This window comes from Pholis gunnellus (genome assembly GCF_910591455.1).
Source record: "Pholis gunnellus genome assembly, chromosome: 22".
NCBI classification, from domain to species: Eukaryota; Metazoa; Chordata; class Actinopteri; order Perciformes; family Pholidae; genus Pholis; species Pholis gunnellus.
The window spans coordinates 15290019-15307510 of NC_136549.1; the positions used below are offsets into that span (position 1 = coordinate 15290019).

At 44.6% G+C, this 17492-nt stretch overlaps 2 protein-coding genes across 3 annotated transcripts; one reads left to right on the forward strand and one right to left on the reverse strand.

The window, feature by feature from the left end:
- Positions 1-479: 479 nt before the first annotated feature.
- LOC306713870 (peroxisomal succinyl-coenzyme A thioesterase-like) lies at positions 480-4598 on the forward strand (the record flags this gene model as incomplete). Its single annotated transcript, XM_079183710.1, has 9 exons — positions 480-505; positions 880-1070; positions 1188-1351; positions 1721-1840; positions 1979-2061; positions 2149-2242; positions 3049-3129; positions 3941-4082; positions 4417-4598. The coding sequence occupies 9 exons, from the start codon at positions 480-482 to the stop codon at positions 4539-4541; spliced, it is 1026 nt and encodes a 341-aa protein (XP_079039836.1). The 3' UTR covers positions 4542-4598.
- Positions 4599-9105: 4507 nt separating this feature from the next.
- vezt (vezatin, adherens junctions transmembrane protein) lies at positions 9106-17387 on the reverse strand. 2 transcript variants are annotated; one of them, XM_079183513.1, is made up of 12 exons: positions 17250-17387; positions 16204-16341; positions 14200-14289; positions 13912-14096; positions 13362-13646; positions 12544-12690; positions 12012-12159; positions 11494-11852; positions 10963-11156; positions 10680-10786; positions 10356-10563; positions 9106-10183 (listed from the first exon to the last, which is right to left on the reverse strand). In XM_079183513.1, the coding sequence occupies exons 1-12, from the start codon at positions 17283-17285 to the stop codon at positions 9645-9647; spliced, it is 2436 nt and encodes an 811-aa protein (XP_079039639.1). In that variant the 5' UTR covers positions 17286-17387; the 3' UTR covers positions 9106-9644. The 2 variants fall into 2 exon arrangements, with proteins under 2 accessions (XP_079039639.1, XP_079039638.1); XM_079183512.1 differs by having other exon boundaries at positions 12544-12702.
- Between the last annotated feature and the right edge of the window lie 105 nt (positions 17388-17492).

A 17492-nucleotide genomic window follows, 5' to 3' on the forward strand; every position in this document is an offset into this window, starting at 1 on the left:
TTCTTCATCGTCTATTAATTTTATATAACGAATATTATTGGTGTTATTGTTGCTAGTGTATTAAAAGGCTAAGTACAGAACGTGCCTCATGTAAGCAAGATACTTTATATTTAGTTCATTTTTGGTACAGGTATGTTACATTTTGAAATCCTACCAAAACACTTGATAGCATGACTAACTGGGCTTCTGAACGTATATCGTAAAAGAATCGGAGCTAAATGTGAGCACTTGAAGGCAGCACAAAGTAAAACATGCCGAATCAGCTGAAGGGCAGCTCGTGCACGGAGGAGTGTGGTATAAATAAACTAATAATATGAACTGAATACAATATTATTAATATCGTGTAAATATCAGAAGTGTAACATTAACTAGGGTTTAAAAATAATAATAATAAATATGTGATGTTTGAGCAAAGTAAATAAAACAAACGTCTAACAAAATAAGAGAATCCGACTCCACTTTCACTAAGCTACGTAATCATGATGCGACGGCAGATGTCACTGACGTAGGTCTGCCATGGTGAAACTACAACGAAGGACTACAAAAAGCGCAACTAAAACAGGACACCGTGAAATCTGTTACTTATTTGCATGCATATTTAAAGAGCTTGTTTTGTGAACAACAAAATCATGGATAACAAAGACATTGTGGAAAGACGGGGGACTACAGGACGTGGGATTTGAACCCGGGCTTGTGCCTTAAGGTCTCAGCTTTAATTCTTTGGGTGTGGATCCACAGGGTGAACTGGTGAAATATATATATTTCTGTGTCATGTTAGGTGAAACCTAGCGTGTGTTGAAGAAGTGAGCTGCTCATCTCTGCTGCAGGCTGGAGGCTCCGGGCCTCATTAACACACCTTGAACCTCTTCACCTGTCAAGGTTGAGAAAGATGAACGTCTGCAGCCCCATGCTGGTCAACATCTCGGTCTACAGTGGACATGTAGAGGAGGGCTTCAGGGAGCAGGCTCCTCTGGCCTCGGCGCTCACAGAGAGATGGTACATGAGTCCAGGAGTCCGGAGGATGGAAGTCAGAGAGAAAGGAGTGCGAGGGACGCTGTTCCTACCTCCAGGTCCACCTGAAAAACATGTGTCCTCCTCTTATCTTCTTTGTGTTGCTCTTAAAAGATCAGTGTTTTAGTTAGATTAGATAATTGATGATCAGTAAATCCAGTGTCTCCGTGCCTCAGGTCCAGGACCGTTCCCCGGCCTGTTGGACATGTGGGGAGGAGGTGGAGGGCTGTTGGAGTATCGCTCAGCTCTGCTGGCGTCTCACGGTTACGTTTCTTTGGCGCTGGAATATTTCTCCCTCGGTGAGCTGAAGTCAGCCGAAATAGAGTTAAACTATTTTGAGGTTTGTTTGTTATTAATATACTAAGTTATTCATATTTCAATATATAAAGCTGGTGTTTATATCGACATGGGGAGCAGGTGCTCTTCAGGGAGCTCGCACCACCATGTTTCTACGGTAGCCCAGAGCGGACAAACCAAACACTGGCTCTAGAGAGCTTTTTTACCACAGTATTTTTCAGACAAGCTTGGAATGGGAGGGGTTAGGGGAGGGGGATACAGATTGTTTGCAATCTACAACCTCACCACTAGATGCCACTAAATCCTAAACACTGCTCCTTTAAAGGTTGGTAATGTTCCCACCAGCCATGACATCAAATCGGACCAGGGGCGTATTCATTGTTTCTTAAGTTCCTGTTCTACTTCTGCACAGACGGCGTTTAATATCGTCAGTGAACATCCTCAAGTGATCCCAGACAGAGTCGGAATGTTTGGTATTTCATTCGGCTCAATTGTGACCAATTATCTGGCAGCCGAGAGCAGCGTTATCAAGGCAAGTACTGAATGCAAAATATGTTGTAGATTGCTTTTTTGTTTGCAGGTTTGAAATTGAAAACCTGTAGAACTTTTGGCCCCGATAGCACACAGTAGAGAACCAGATTTAAGAGTGCATCTTTGTGTTTTGTTCCAGCCTCGTTGTTGTGTTTGTATCAGCGGCATCCACGTTTATCCACGCGGGGCGACCCTCAAAGAACTCTATCGAGCGTTGGTCTCGTAGGTTTCTGTTATTCTGTCAGTAACATGAAGCCAGTACACACAGTTGGACTGATATCATGGTGAATTAATTACTTGTGATGGCAGGAATCCTCACAAGATGCGTGTGGATGAGAACAACCATGAGATATGGCGAGATATGGTCCTACCGATTCCCGATGATCTCTCGCAGAAATTGGACGTAAGTACACGTTACACTATTGACACACAAGGATGAGATTATATATTGGTTTGTTTCAACAGATACCCGCCTTTCATTAAAGACTCATACGGCACAACAAGTTTCAAAGTGTAAACAAATTCATTTTTTAACATCCAACATCGGACTAAAATATGTCTTAGCTCCCTATTTTCGTGGCTTTCTTATCTGTTCTTCAATCATTGTGAAGTGAAGTCAAGGCTTCATGTCTTAAAGCTGCATTCTCTCTAATGACCACCAGGGGGCGACTCCTCTGGTTGTATAGAAGTCTATGAGAAAATGACTCTACTTCTCTCTTGATTTATTAGCTCAGTAAACATTGTAAACATGAGTTTATGGTCTCAATCTCTAGTTTCAAGTCTTCTTCAATACTGCATGATGTTCATTTAGTCAATGATGCTCCATTTAGAGTCAAACAGACAACCCTCTCACAGTGTGTTTTCAGTTAATGAAAGTTAATTGTAACATTTCTGGTCCTTGAAAATGTCTTATTTAGTGTTCGGTTGTACTTAGCTCCTCCCTCTCGTGTCACTTCTGTTTGCAAAAAAAGACAAGATGGCGACGGCCAAAATGTCGGCAGTCCACAAGTTAAGGAGTGACATTACGGTGACTACATCCCTTTACGATATAGTCAATGCATTGTACTAAAATGTAAAATATATTTATGTTGTTCCACTTTGCACCAAACAACTAAATGATTTCTGTGTTGAGTCGTGAGAATAAAATAGAGCTCCTGACTCACATTGGTTTATTCTAACAAACACGTATTGTGGTTGATTCTCTTGGAGGTGGGGAAAATAAACTGTCCAATGTTGTTGGTGAACGGCCGTGATGATCAGAACTGGCCCACAGTGGAGTGTGCTGAGGACGTGAGTGCACACACACACACACACACACACACACACACACACACACACACACACACACACACACACACACACACCTGACGATGAAGTAGATGTTAGAGCAGTTTATACTAGAGCAGGTACTTTTTGCAAAGTGAAGAAGAGCATCGATGAATCTGCAAAAACAAGCTATTTAAAGACGGCAACTTGTTGACTTACCTTTGAATCCACTGTATCATACGGGGATGTACACCACCAGGTACACTCTGTGGGAATGATTTGTATATCTTAAGAGTATTATTGTTCATTGCAAGTAAAAATAAATCAAATGTCGGCACAGCTGCAAATGAAAAAGGATGTTTGTGCGAGCTGTAGTTCTGTATCTGGCTGAATATTTAAATGTGTATTCTTTTAAAGTTTTTCTCTTGCTTGAACTTCCTTGAGTACTTTGATTGGTAATTTATAATGTTGAATGAGCTTTGCTGTCAAAGAGATTGTTTGATCAATGTTTTAGTATTAACTTAATAAAATTAGTAAAATGAGGTTTGAGAATGTTTTACTGATAAATAAAGTAAATAAACTATTAATTGAGAAAACAATCAGCAGATTAATAGGTAGTAAAATAATCAATAGCTCAACTTAACAACGTTTCTCTAGAAGTGAAGGAGCGTTCGTTCAGATCCTAAAATGAGTCCGTTTGGTCGAGACAGTCCATCAGAGAACTGAACAATAAAGGCTCAAGTCTCATAACTCTTGAGTGGTTTTCACCTGCTGGAGCTCCACAGACATGAAATCAGTCGGTGCTGTTTTGATTTGACCTTTGACCCCACCCCAGATGGCCAAAATGATGCGAGCAGCAGGGAAGGAGCACCTGCTGACCAGGATTGAATACCTGGATGCTGGACATCTGATCGAGCCGCCCTACTCGCCTCACTTCAGAGCCACTAAGTTCATAAAGGACAGCACGAAAGAGAAAGGTGAGTTCTGCTCATTTAACGTCTGCAGGCTCTGCTTTTAGCTTTTAGTTTTGGTGGTTTCGGGGTTATGGAAGACATTCATAGATGTGTTCCCTTCACCGTCTATCACAGAACCAAATACTTTACTCCGTTTGTTAAAAACGGTCCTATATTTTACAATATAACTGGTTCCAGAGAACAAATGAACTAGAGCTTGACTGCTAATAACATTTATTGATTTTATTTTATTTAAGAAAAGTGGACGTCGATGTACTTTATTCTGCCTTACGTATCCATTAAAAAACCCTCCAGCTGTGTTAAATTGAGGTTTTCTGATCTTCATTGTGTGTTTCAGCGATATTGCTTTGGGGAGGACAAACCAAACCCCATTCAGACGCTCAGGAGGACTCCTGGAATAAGATCTTGGCTTTTCTGCAGCAGCATCTGTACTCCAGCCAGACTCTTAAAGCCAAGATGTGAACGCGTACGACAGCACGCATCGCCCACGAATCAGTGCAGGAAGACAAGGCGTTGTGTGACGAGATCATGTTTTATTAAATTAACATTATCACATGTTCACAGGTGACCTTGTGTCTTTTCTTCTGATGAATTGACAATACATGTCCACATACGCACCTGGTATATGTGGACGAATCAAATTACCATTAAAGAAATGCATGCTAGTCTCAGATAGCATTCGTAGCTTTACGACAAATAATGAGCAGTTATTTGTATACATATAGCCCCAGAAACTATTCTGTATGACTTAAACCACTGAAAGGCTGCTGACATTGTTCAGCTTGTGACTGTTGATGAAATGCTGGCATTGACGCTGGGTTGGTGAAGGGTTTCATCGTTGGCAAACTTTGCTTTTTAATCTGACTTTTTACTCGTGCAAACCTGAACTCCTCTCTGAAGTGGGATCGGAGGTGCTGGGCCAGCTGGTTGTTGTACTGCAGGCAGGCCAGCAGGGGGCGACAGCGCTGCAGCAACACAACGGACTGAAAGACAACATTGAAGTTTATTGACATGATGTTTGAGGCCTTGCGGAGCCTTAACTACTTCAGAAAGGAGGTACCACCTGTTGCTCGGCAACGGCAACGCCGGTCACGTGCCTTCTCTTTGCCTTTGTGACGACGTTCCGTCAGCTGAGAGGTTGCCTTTGTGACGTCACGTGCCTTTCATCGCCTTTTATGACTACGTCCTTCAGCCTGCAGGATGCTTGGCTACTTGGCTTGGACTTCATATTAGTTTCAGTGCATTAAGAAAGATGGTCAACCAGAATACTAACAGAATAGAACCTAATATCGCCATGGCTAGACCACTAACGTTAAAGCAATTGGAGAGGCTGATTAACGGATGCTATTTAAGCACTATTTATGAACGAACTATAGAGGAAAGGAATTCCCATCCTTTTCATAATTTAATTCTTAAGGCGAAAGATAAATTGCGATCTCTAAAGGGTAAAGTATCAATTTTTCAAGAAGAGTTGACACATTGTCAACTCTTTCGGGAAATTGATCTGTTTGTTAAGAACAAGCCAATGCCCTACAAGGACCGACGTGATTTAAACGTGCAACTGGAGAACATATCCAAACGGAAAAATTTGCGAGAGCTCGAACTTTATTGTTCGCTCTTGAAAAAATGTGATACTCTCTGGGAAATGGTGGAGAACTGGACTGACGATGCTAATTCGGAAGATGAAAGAGTCAAAATAATATTTAGACAATCTTTCATTCAAGATTTAGCCTCAACACCCATGGTGTGGGAGATAGACAAATTGGACATTATTATAAAAAGAATATTCGACACGCTGACTACTTTTATTCAGTCGCATGCAAACATTAACCATCACCGATCAAGGGCAGACATTCATGATGAGCTTACCTCTGTGGCAAAAACCTTTCTCTGGCTGGTTCTGAAAGACCAGCAGAACTATGAGAAGTTGTGTCCACCAGGAATGGAATCCCAAATTAGCAATTCCATTGAGGTCATGTCGTTCGTAGATGAAGTCCATAATAACTATTCCACAGACGTTGCCAGATGTATCCTCACAGAGGAAGTGAAGGATTACCTCTCCGTTGGCTTTAGAGATGGCGTGGCGCCCAGGATCGTCCCAGAAACATTAAGATTAAAAATATCTAATATGTCATTCTGTAAAAAGTACGCTTACATCCTAAATAATTTGTGGACTGTCCAAGAACAGATGAATATCAAGATTGAAACACATGAAATGTATCAGTCTTCTACGCCAAGTCAGTCGTTGGAAGCTGACTCAAGTGAGGAATGGGACCTTGAGTCTACAACAATTTCTGACTCAAGTGATGGAGCTGACCCTTACTCGCCTCGATCTGACCCATACTCTCTTCAGCAGCTGTACAACAACATCTTTGTTGAACAGCAATCTGTTCTTTTGCCAGGTCTGTCGCTCGACAGCAACAAGGCCAAAGTAGGTTCAACAACTCCTGACTCAACAGGTGAGAAAATGGACGCTTTGGCTCCTTCACTAACCCTGACATCGGGCGACAGCACCGAGGCCAACGTAGGTTCAACTCCTGACTCAAGAGGTGAGAGAATGGGCGCTTTGTCTCCTTCACCAACCCTGACAACTCCTGACCCAAAAAGTGAGAGAATGGACGCTGATTCTCTTTCAGTAACCCTGTTATCGGTCGACAGCAACAAGGCCGACGTTGCTTTAACAACTCCTAACTCGGTATGTGAGGAAACTGAACCCTCGCGAGGTGCATCACCACAGGAACCAGTAAGGAAATTGTCAGTTCAGATATTCGTGGAGCAGCTGGTTTCGCGGATATTTAAGAAAGCAAAAGTGAACACGACCTTTTCTACAAACTGTGAGGACATCACTATGCGTCTGTTTGAAAAAATCTGGATCAATGTCCAAGATGTCGCTTTTGACCCCACAACGTTTACAAACTTTGACAAGGCCATTTTCCAGGACCTTTGTAAGAAGTGGGGCAGTGTAGGAATGGTGATGCTGTCCATGAGATTAGAGGAACCAGAACTTGGGAACTGCATTGCCTCCTCTGTCAAAGATCACCTGATGACGCTACCCAAAGAGCGCAGCACCATCTGCAAATTGATCTCGTCTGTCCGCAAAGGTATCTCCAACATCTGCATGCGTAGAAATAGGGTTGGGTGTTGCACATTATGGTGTGTGTAATATCTGATAACTGATTTTATGTGTTGTATAAAAGTTATATTTTATTGAATCAGCTGTTGCACACTTGGTGTGTGTAATATATGATAACTGATTCTGTGTTGTATAAAAGTTATATTTTATTGAATCAGATGTTGCACACTTGGTGTGTGTAATATATGATAACTGATTCTGTGTTGTATAAAAGTTATATTTTATTGAATCAGATGTTGCACACTTGGTGTGTGTAATATCTGATAACTGATTCTGTGTTGTATAAAAGTTATATTTTATTGAATCAGATGTTGCACACTTGGTGTGTGTAATATCTGATAACTGATTCTGTGTTGTATAAAAGTTATATTTTATTGAATCAGATGTTGCACACTTGGTGTGTGTAATATATGATAACTGATTCTGTGTTGTATAAAAGTTATATTTTATTGAATCAGATGTTGCACACTTGGTGTGTGTAATATATGATAACTGATTCTGTGTTGTATAAAAGTTATATTTTATTGAATCAACTGTTGCACACTTGGTGTGTGCAATATCCCCAGAGGGTTTGGAAAGTCGCCAGTTTTAGCGAGAAAGTCACCAAGTTGGCAACACTGGCACCGGCTAAATATGTCCCCAGAGCAACATTGGATGTAACAATAGTTCCTATCACATATAAAACCAAACAAAAATCCATCTTCATAAAAACAAGTTGAACCAATAATAATATATAAGCATATTAAAGCTCCTGCAGATGTAAAAACAAACGCAGTTAAAAACAAGTTGAACCAATAATAATATATAAGCATATTAAAGCTCCTGCAGATGTAAAAACAAACGCAGTTAACTTACCAGAGCTGCTGTTACAAGTTATATTTTATTGAATCAGATGTTGCACACTTGGTGTGTGTAATATCATATAACTGATTCTATATGTTGTATAAAAGTTATATTTTATTGAATCAGATGTTGCACACTTGGTGTGTGTAATATCATATAACTGATTCTATATGTTGTATACAAGTTATATTTTATTGAATCAGATGTTGCACACTTGGTGTGTGTAATATCATATAACTGATTCTATATGTTGTATAAAAGTTATATTTTATTGAATCGGATGTTGCACACTTGGTGTGTGTAATATCATATAACTGATTCTATATGTTGTATACAAGTTATATTTTATTGAATCAGATGTTGCACACTTGGTGTGTGTAATATCATATAACTGATTCTATATGTTGTATAAAAGTTATATTTTATTGAATCGGATGTTGCACACTTGGTGTGTGTAATATCATATAACTGATTCTATATGTTCTATATAAGTTATATTTTATTGAATCAGATGTTGCACACTTGGTGTGTGTAATTGTGATTCAATAAAAATAAAGTCTGTTCATCTCACGTATCATTTGCTATAAGAGCTGTACATATTCATTTGAGACTAAAGTTCAGCTTATCAAGTGATTTCACATTTAGTTATTTGTGCAGCATTGGATAAATTAATTAAATAATTTTTCATAAATACACTACATGCATTCTCATTTTTTTCTCCCATTATCTTATTTTCTCATTGCACAGCTACTGTCTTCCTCAGATTTCAGCCCTGTGTCTCTAGGTAAGAGGAATGTTCACAAAGGGCTCAAAGTGTCTGCGAGAGACTCAAACACTCTTTGATTTGAAAGTGGGACGGCCTGGAGATTGGGCCTAAGTCTCCAAAGGCCGGGTGGCTTTAAAGTGGAGCCATTGTGGGTGAGACAAATGCAAAAACCCCACAAGACATATCAAGTAACTCACCAAACCGGTTCCTCTACCCCGACCGTGAGAGCCTCTGAAACACGAGCGGCAGAAAAGACTTCAGGATACATCGAAACTCTTCCAGAAGGGTATTTTATTTCACGTTGGAGAATGCAGGAGGGGGTAGACCTCGGGACAAGGCAGACATGGTGACAAGTCAGACTGGGAAGCAGGGAGGGAATACACCAGGGCTGTCAGACTCTTATGGTAACATCGTATGAAACATAAAGTTATAGATTGCCCTCACATGAGAGAGAATCAACCCCTCACAGCAGCACACAGATCAGAGTCCGATTACACTTGTTGCCTGTTTCCACAGCTGCTGAACGACTGAGAACAACACACACTGTGTGTGGATGTCAGCGAGTAAACTGTAGACATTCTGGTCTTCTTTGCTTTAGTGGTTCTGGTACCTGAGTTTTAACAGCGAGCGAGCGGTAAGAACTGTGGGTAGTAATGTACAGTAAAATGGACGGCCGGGGGAATAGAGAGTGGTGTAAATTTGAAAATGCCTCCACACCAGAAACAGTTAAGATGTAACACAGACCCATCGATAAAAGACACCCAGACATAAGACATAAATATAGTCTCTGCTCAGCGGTTGGTTAAAGCAGGAGGGTTTAACTTCAGTCCTTCTCTGTGGTTCGTCTGTCGCTCTCCTCCTCCTCCTCCTCCTCCTCCTCGTCATCTCCGAACGTCTGCTCGTCCATGGTGATGAGCGAGTGCGAGCGCGCCGCCACCTGAGCGGCGAGGGCGGAGCTGAAGCTGAGAGCCTCCGAGCCGTGGATCTCCGTCAGCCTGTCCATCACAGAGACGGCGGGGGCTTTGGGCTTCAGGCAGCAGTCCAGACCGTTCTGGCCCTCCCCTTCCTCCTGCAACACGCCGTCGTATAGGTGCAGCTCGGACGCTCCTCCTCCTCCTCTTGCACACACCGAAGTTCCTCCCAAATCCTCCAAACCACAGCTGAACTCCGTCACCGGCTCTGCTGAGGGGTCAAGCCTCACCCTGCCGTCCCCTCCTTCCCCTTCCTCCCTTTCGTTTCCTGCAGAGCACTCCGAAAACTGGGTTCCTTCTTCATCGGCACTTCCTGCTGATCCCAGAGAAGTCGGAGTGTCTAACAGCTCCGTGACGGTATCTGGACTCTCACCGTGAGCCGAGGGAGCAGCTGCAAGAACGAAGAAATATATTATTCAATGCTTTGCATTTAGAGTATATTATACATTGTGTGTAGTTTGACTACACATGAAAAACAATGTCAGCAAAGTCGCCAGTCAAACTGGGATGTGCTCCACTTTGAATGATCACAGGAGAGAGAGTTGACCCGGGTCAGTGCAGACCTTGGTCGTTGAAGAGCAGCTGCTTCCTCTTCATCCTCTCCCCCTCTGACGCACGGAAGCCCAGCACAGCTTTGAGCTCCGACAGGACGCGACGGGACTCCTCCCTCTCCCGCCGCTGCCGCTCCCGTTCCTCCGGTGACAAGATGTCGGACCAAGACCCTCTGTCCTCGCCGTCCGAGTCTGAGTCCGACACGTAGGCCTCCCACTCCTGTTCAAAGGACACATTTTTAAAGGCAACACTAGGGACAAAAGTCTTGGCTGTGGTGAGAGTGTCTTGGTGTAAAGGAGCACAGTTCGAGCTGTCAGGTGGATGGTTCGTCTTACCAGCTCTTCTGGCACAGGGTCTCTGTCCAGGATCAACGGGTATGACGGAGGAGGAGCAGGAATCTCGGGCGGAGGAGGACCACGCCGCTCCAGACCCTCGGCATTACCTGCAGAGATGGTGTGGACTGACGTTATTGCGAGGTCACTGTGTTGACTGCCCCACATTGTGACGGAGCTCCTTCCTCCACGGCTCTCAATAGTGTGCTAAAAACAGGCCCTGTGTAAATATGGAAACTAATATACTACTAAAGGGGGTGTCACCTTTCGTTTGCATTGAGCTCACCTGGACAGGCGTTGACCCGTCTCAGCATGCGCTGCACCTGGCCGACAGTGTCCTCCCAGCAGCCCGAGCTGGCCTGCATGTGTGGCTGCAGCTGGTGCAGCCGGTCACTGAGGTCCTGGTAGCCCTCGAGCGTCAACTCCGTGGGTTCCTTGGACACCATCAGTTTCTCCAGGTCGTCCTCCAGGATGATCATCCTAGCGATATCAGAGACGGAAGAGGAGGATGAATACATTATCTTCTGTTGCCGCGCTGAATCGTAGAGGGCAAAAGAAACTGAAGCTACATTCGGCTTTGAAAATGTTAATCGGTTTCCTAAACATGAAATCTGACAGAAATGGGGGTCAAATGTAATAATTGTGAGTCCCTGCTGGTCTATAACCTACTACCTTCTACTACCCTTCCTTGCTGTGTCTTTAATGTGTGCTCATAACAATAAACTTTGACCTCATGATCTAATATCCACTTATGCGTTTTCTTTTCCATATTCTTTTTCACATTCTGTGTGTGTGTGTGTGTGTGTCTCTCTCTCACTCGCTGAGCAGGGCCTTGAGGTGCAGCTGCAGGCTTCGGATGGACGAGTGCAGGGTGTTGAGCTCTCGGCATTTCTCCCTGACTCTCCCCGTCCCGTCGGAGCCCGGCGTCCTCAGCTGGGTCTCAAAGTGTCGGTGGAAGTCGAAGCTGCGCTGCACTTCGCAGAGGCAGCTGGCCAGAGCGCGATGGAGGGGCTCCGTCACGGCGGCGATGGAGCGGTGCAGCAGGGCGGCAGGAGGAGGGGAGGCGTCGCCGCTGGCTCCGCCCTCTTCTGGCTCCTCTATTCTTCGCGGCGACAGGAGGAGAGCAAGTCGGCGGAAGCATTCGGAGCTTTGCCCCACCCACAGCTGGAACAGCATCTTTAGGAGGACGAAACAACTAACAGTTACACATTAATAAAGCCTTTCATCATGAAATCTCTTCTTGTTTTGGGGCTTTTTTTTTTTTTTAAGCGGAGAAAAGGATGGAGATTGGTCTTCGTCCCTTTCCGAGCTGGTTAACTTATCTAGAGGCCTTACCTTCAGGGCAGGCAGGCTGTAGTCGTCCGTCAGCTCCTGAGCCTGCTCGTCACCCAGGTGCTCGACCCCCAGGCCGAGCCCCAGCTCCTTCAGAGGCACCGCGGACACATAGTTGGTCACATTATCGATCTCAGAGTTCAGAGGGAACGTTCAGAGGGGTTAAGGACACATCACTCTTCCATCAAAACAATACTTGTGTCTAATAAAAATTATTACCTCACATACATCTTAACTTATAGTGAGTTGTTTCCAATTTCAAATCAAAAGAGGTCCGGGGATTTCCAACCTCGTCAAACAATAATTAACATTCTCGTCTTGCTGAGCAATAGCTGTTAACCACTCCAGATAGACTGTATATATATTTCACTCCTTTTTGATGCATATTTAGGCATCTTAACGTTTGTATTGTCGTATTTGTCAACGTGTGTTTTCCACTAATAACGTCACATCCACGCTAGTTACCCTCTGTGACACTACAGAAGAGGCCTGAAGGCACTCCTAGGTGAAGTCTTCCTCTCAAGGTAAAGGATATGCCTTGAGCATGTGACAGGTGGCTCTCCGCGAGGCTCTGAAGGCCGTGCGGAGCGCCCGGTACAGGGCCTTCCTCAGTCCGATCAGCTGCTGGCCGCGTGGCACCGCCCCCGGCCCCGCCCTGCTAAAGGAGCCGGCCGCACTCACCCTGTCGAGCAAACTTGACAAGTGAAATGTGATACAACTGTGGAGACGTCCCAAAGAGGCAGGCAGGGGGGGGGGGGCACACAAAATCACTAAAGACGACACCAACAAACATGACATGCTATTAAAAGGAATAGTTCATGCTTAATCGCTTTCTTACCAGGAGTTACAGGACAAGATCAACAGCTTTCATGTCTGTGTGGTAAATATGAAGCTACAGCTGGTTAGCTTAGCTCAATAATTAAAAACTGAGGCGTAAGAAGGCCGTGCTGGTAGGACTTTGGACAGAGCAAGGAACGCCTTTTATCTGTTTACTGGCTTGATGCTAAGCTAAACGAATCAGCTGCAGGCTTTATATTTACTGTACAAACATGAGTGGTATCGATCTGCTCATCTAACTCCTGGCAAGAGAGCGAAACTACCCCCTTAACTTACTAAGTGATTGAAGTGTAATGCTAGTGTTGTTTATGGACAACGCAAAAGCTAAACACACACACGGACAAAAAGAGGTTTAAAACAAGTTCTACCATGAATAATAAAACACCTACAGGAGGTTAGTTAACTGACACGATGCTAGAAATAGAAATGAACTGAGCAGGATGGAGACATGACAGGAAATGCACATAACCATGATGTGATTGGGTGACATGTAGACGTAAAGACGAGCACACTTACAGGGTGAACCCTCTGGAGATGACCTCCGTCTCCTGCACCAGGCGCAGGGCTTTACGAGACAGCCCGGTCAGAGTCTTGCTGTTGTGGACCAGAGTCTGTAGCTGCGTGGCCCGTGAGTGGACGGCCCTCTGCATGCGGCCCCGCCTCCACAGCAGGACCCCCCTCATTCCCAGCCAGCCCAGCAGCGCCAGGCCACAGGGGGCCGCGGCCAGCGACCACAGGCCCTCAGACACGGAGCACAAACCCAGCAGCACTGCAGCCAGGCCCACCAGCCCCGCCAGGTCCCTGAGTGATGACAACAGGGAGGAATTCTGATTAGTGCGGCCGTTAACTGGTAAGATCCATACCAAAGTTAATTTACAAGTCACAGGAAGTACTAGAAAACCAAGAATGTAATGAATACACATTCCTTACTTTATATGTTTAACTTTTACTACTGTTTTAGAGGCAATGGCTTCAGTTTGTGCTCTGGAATGCTTTATATTCTTTGGCGAACCATTTATTTTGCCCATCCCCTGTACGTGTGTGTGCTTGCTTCCTAACAACCTACCATAGGGAGGGCCTGGCTATGAGGCCGGGTCTGGGCAGGACGCTCGCTCGAGTGGACGAGCCAGAAGCAGACGAGCCGAGGCTGAGCAGACTCGGGTCTAACAGCTCAATCAGCTCCACGTCCTCCTGCAACAGCACGTCCTGGTCCAGAATGCACTTCACCGAGTACTGGCCGAACACACAGTCCTGGAAGAAAAGAGAAACCATGGAAGAGAATGGATGCCTTTAAATATAAAACAATGTGAAGTTGCTGGTGCCAGCATTCCTTTCGGTTTCCCACTCTGCCTACCAGCTGCTGGCCCATCTTACGAGACGCAGCCGCCTGGTGAATCGGACTCCATCTCCACAAAGCTTCAGCCAGTCTCCATAAGCGTCCTCCCTGCAGGTCACACACACAGGAGGAAGGTTACAAATCAGTCAACTAAGTAACAGCTCTGTTCCAGTTATATGCAGGGCTCATTATTATGCTATGCCCTGGTACAACCCCGGAGGATCAGTGAAACACAGTGCAGATGAAAATACATAAATGATTCACCTGGAAGTCTTTCAGTCACTTTAGCGTGCTTCTTCTAGCACAACCAGTAAATAACAAGTGTGTGCACTTAAACACACACACGCACGCCCTCCGACGGTCAAAGGGAGTATCCCAGGAGACAAACTCTTTCAGGCAACAACAATAAGTGCAATGTGTGTTTGTAAAAACACTCACTCCCGGGTCACAAAAACCACTTCAGTTCGTTGAGTTTTCATTTTGACTGAATGTTTACATTTTTGGCATCAATAAAACGTAAGCTTTCATCCTTTTCAAATATACGGTTCACAGACAGAAAGGCATGTTTGTACGTCTTTCATTGGGACACACACACACACACACACCTGCACACACACACACACGCACGCACACGCACACACGCGCGCTCAAGACGTCCGCTCACAACCAGAGTTACATGGCGCCTCACAATCTAAAGTGTGTTGACATTTTGGATGCATAACAAACCTCAGGCTGTTCAAAATGTTGCATGTTTCTTTTTTCCTGCAAGTGCTTAAGAGCCTAAATAAAATCCCTAACTGTGTAATGCCTAATCATGATCAGGATCTTTTATTCGCTAATCAGCTTAGAGTGAAATGCTTTGTTTTAATAATGTTATTGTTCTTTTTATTGTTAATGATGTAAACCAGCATCATAACATCCTGTGACGTGCACGTGCGTGGTGCTCCGGGGGTTAATGATTCAGACCGGGCAGCCCGCGAGCTGACCCCTTCTCTGGGGGGGTAAAGCACAAGCGTCACTCGTCCGCAGTAGTATTGATTACCAATTTGAGATTGAGTTTCAGGTCTGGTCGTCAGCCTGAAGTAGGCCACAGCCCCTGTTCCGTCTTCTCCGTAGCATCAAAGCGGCTAATCTCCCCCGGTGGTACCACCGCAGAGATGATGTAAACCACGTTGGGATTAACTCACAGACGCCTGCCCTCTCACTACTGTAGCACATCCTGCCACGGTCTGTTCCTGCTCATCAGTATTCTCCCGGTGTCACGCAGACGACACTGCAGCCTCCAGACGCACTGGACTGATCGCTACCGAGTGAGAGAACGGACACACAGACGGCTGTATATGACAGCAGGTCTAAGAGTAAAAACAGCAAGTTGTGGTTTTACCTACACCACGAAAAACAATGCTTTTAGTTCCAGCTTCTCGAATGTGAGAAGTCGCTGATTTTCTCTTTTATATCATCATGAAAACAGTATCTTTTGTATTGGACTCTTGCCAGTTTTGTCACATTTTACAGACTATACAAGTACATTTAAATAATAATTAGCTGCAGCCCTTAAAGCTATACTGTCCAAAGATTAGGAGGCCGTTTACTGCCATTGTAACGAAAGACAAGCTGTGGTCCGTCAACGTTGACATGGTGTTTTGCATCGGCTCAGACTTTATCTGAGCTCCAGGAAGCCGGTCACACAGGGACGACCCAAACGCTTTCCTGTCTCATCACGAATCCCTCATCCTCCTTAACTCCTTAGAACAACTAGAGAGGAAGCATGACACGTACGGAAAGTTCCTGAACGAAACAAACAAAACTGCTTCCCGTCATGTGATCCCGAGCTTCCCCGGACACACTACTCGTCTGTGTGAATCACAGGTCGACTCAACTCCAAACTGTGTTGCTGTTTGGAGTCAATAGTTAAATTAATTACTTTCTGTCTGACTGCACAGATCAAACACACACACACACACACACACTGCCCCGGGTCAGGGGAGTTGTTTGAGTTGTGGTCTATAAAAAGTCACTTACTGAAGTCTTCCCTGGATCTTCGTCGGGAGAGGTGAGGTCTCCCTCTTGTCCGCCATATTCGTCCTCCTGCGACGCCGTTGGACATGCCTCAAAGTCTGTGTGCCCTAGATCATGCAGGTACTGGAAAAGAGGGGAGTTCTGCAGAGAGAAAGAGAGACAGGTGAATGCAGTAGTTGAGGAATGATGGATGAGAAGCGAGAGACATATCGTGCCAGATGGAAGGACCTGTGGAGAGAATTTGGTGATTAGGTCGTCAGTCTAGAGGAGCACTTTCTTGGCTGTCTCCTTCTGTCCTTCCCGACCATCTGCTCTGAAAGGCCAGTCTACTTTCCCTCTTTCTCTGACTTCTTTCCTCCATGCAAACTACCTTTCTGCTCTGGGAAGAATGCTATTAAGTGCCTTCACGTGTGAATCTGTAAATCACTCGTACAGATGCCAGGAATGTCTTTTTTCAGCCTCTCCATGCACCATGGAGGCTGGACTACATGCATGCATAAGAACTTGTGTAATAACCTAGTCATAGAGGGATAAACACTGTTTCTTATGCTGAACAAAGACAGCTCAGACTCAAATGCCAAAACATGCATTTGGTGCATCTCAGTTTAATGTAATTAACCCATCATAATAACACTATATGCCTAGATGGCAGTCAAACAATTAAATGCTACTCACATGCATGTTGTCACACGAAGTGGCAGCTGATGTTGTCACCAGTCAGACGTAGAGTGTGTGTGTGTGTGTGTGTGTGTGTCGCATTGGACCTGGTCCTCCACACCCCACCTCTGAAACTACCAGTCTAATAATAAGGATAAAACACACAACAATGCGCGCGCACAGCTCAGCTCCCTCTCGTGACCAACAAAGGTCCTTTTGGCAGAAACACAGTTGACAACACAAATATGTGGATTTGTTTTGGGCTGCTAGCATGGTATGCTATCTGTGTATAAGCTAGCTGCCCTTAATGACTCGGGAAGACAACGTCTAGGTATGACAAAGCATCCATAAGTTTCCATTAAAAAACAAAAAACAGCGTCTGTAATACAAACCTCAAATACCACATCTTCGTCAAACTCCTCAGTCATTGCTCTCCGCCATTTATACACACAGCCGCGTTTGCATTCTGAAGTTGTAGGCGACGGTAGTCAGGAACAGCCGTTGGAGAAGTTGGTTGTTAGCCGGTTTGCTAAAACTTCGCTTAAAACTACAATTCCCATAATGCTCGTCGTTTGTTCGCGAGCAACTCAAACGAACGAATGTTAGAGCGCCCCAAGTGGTCGCGAGGGACAGTG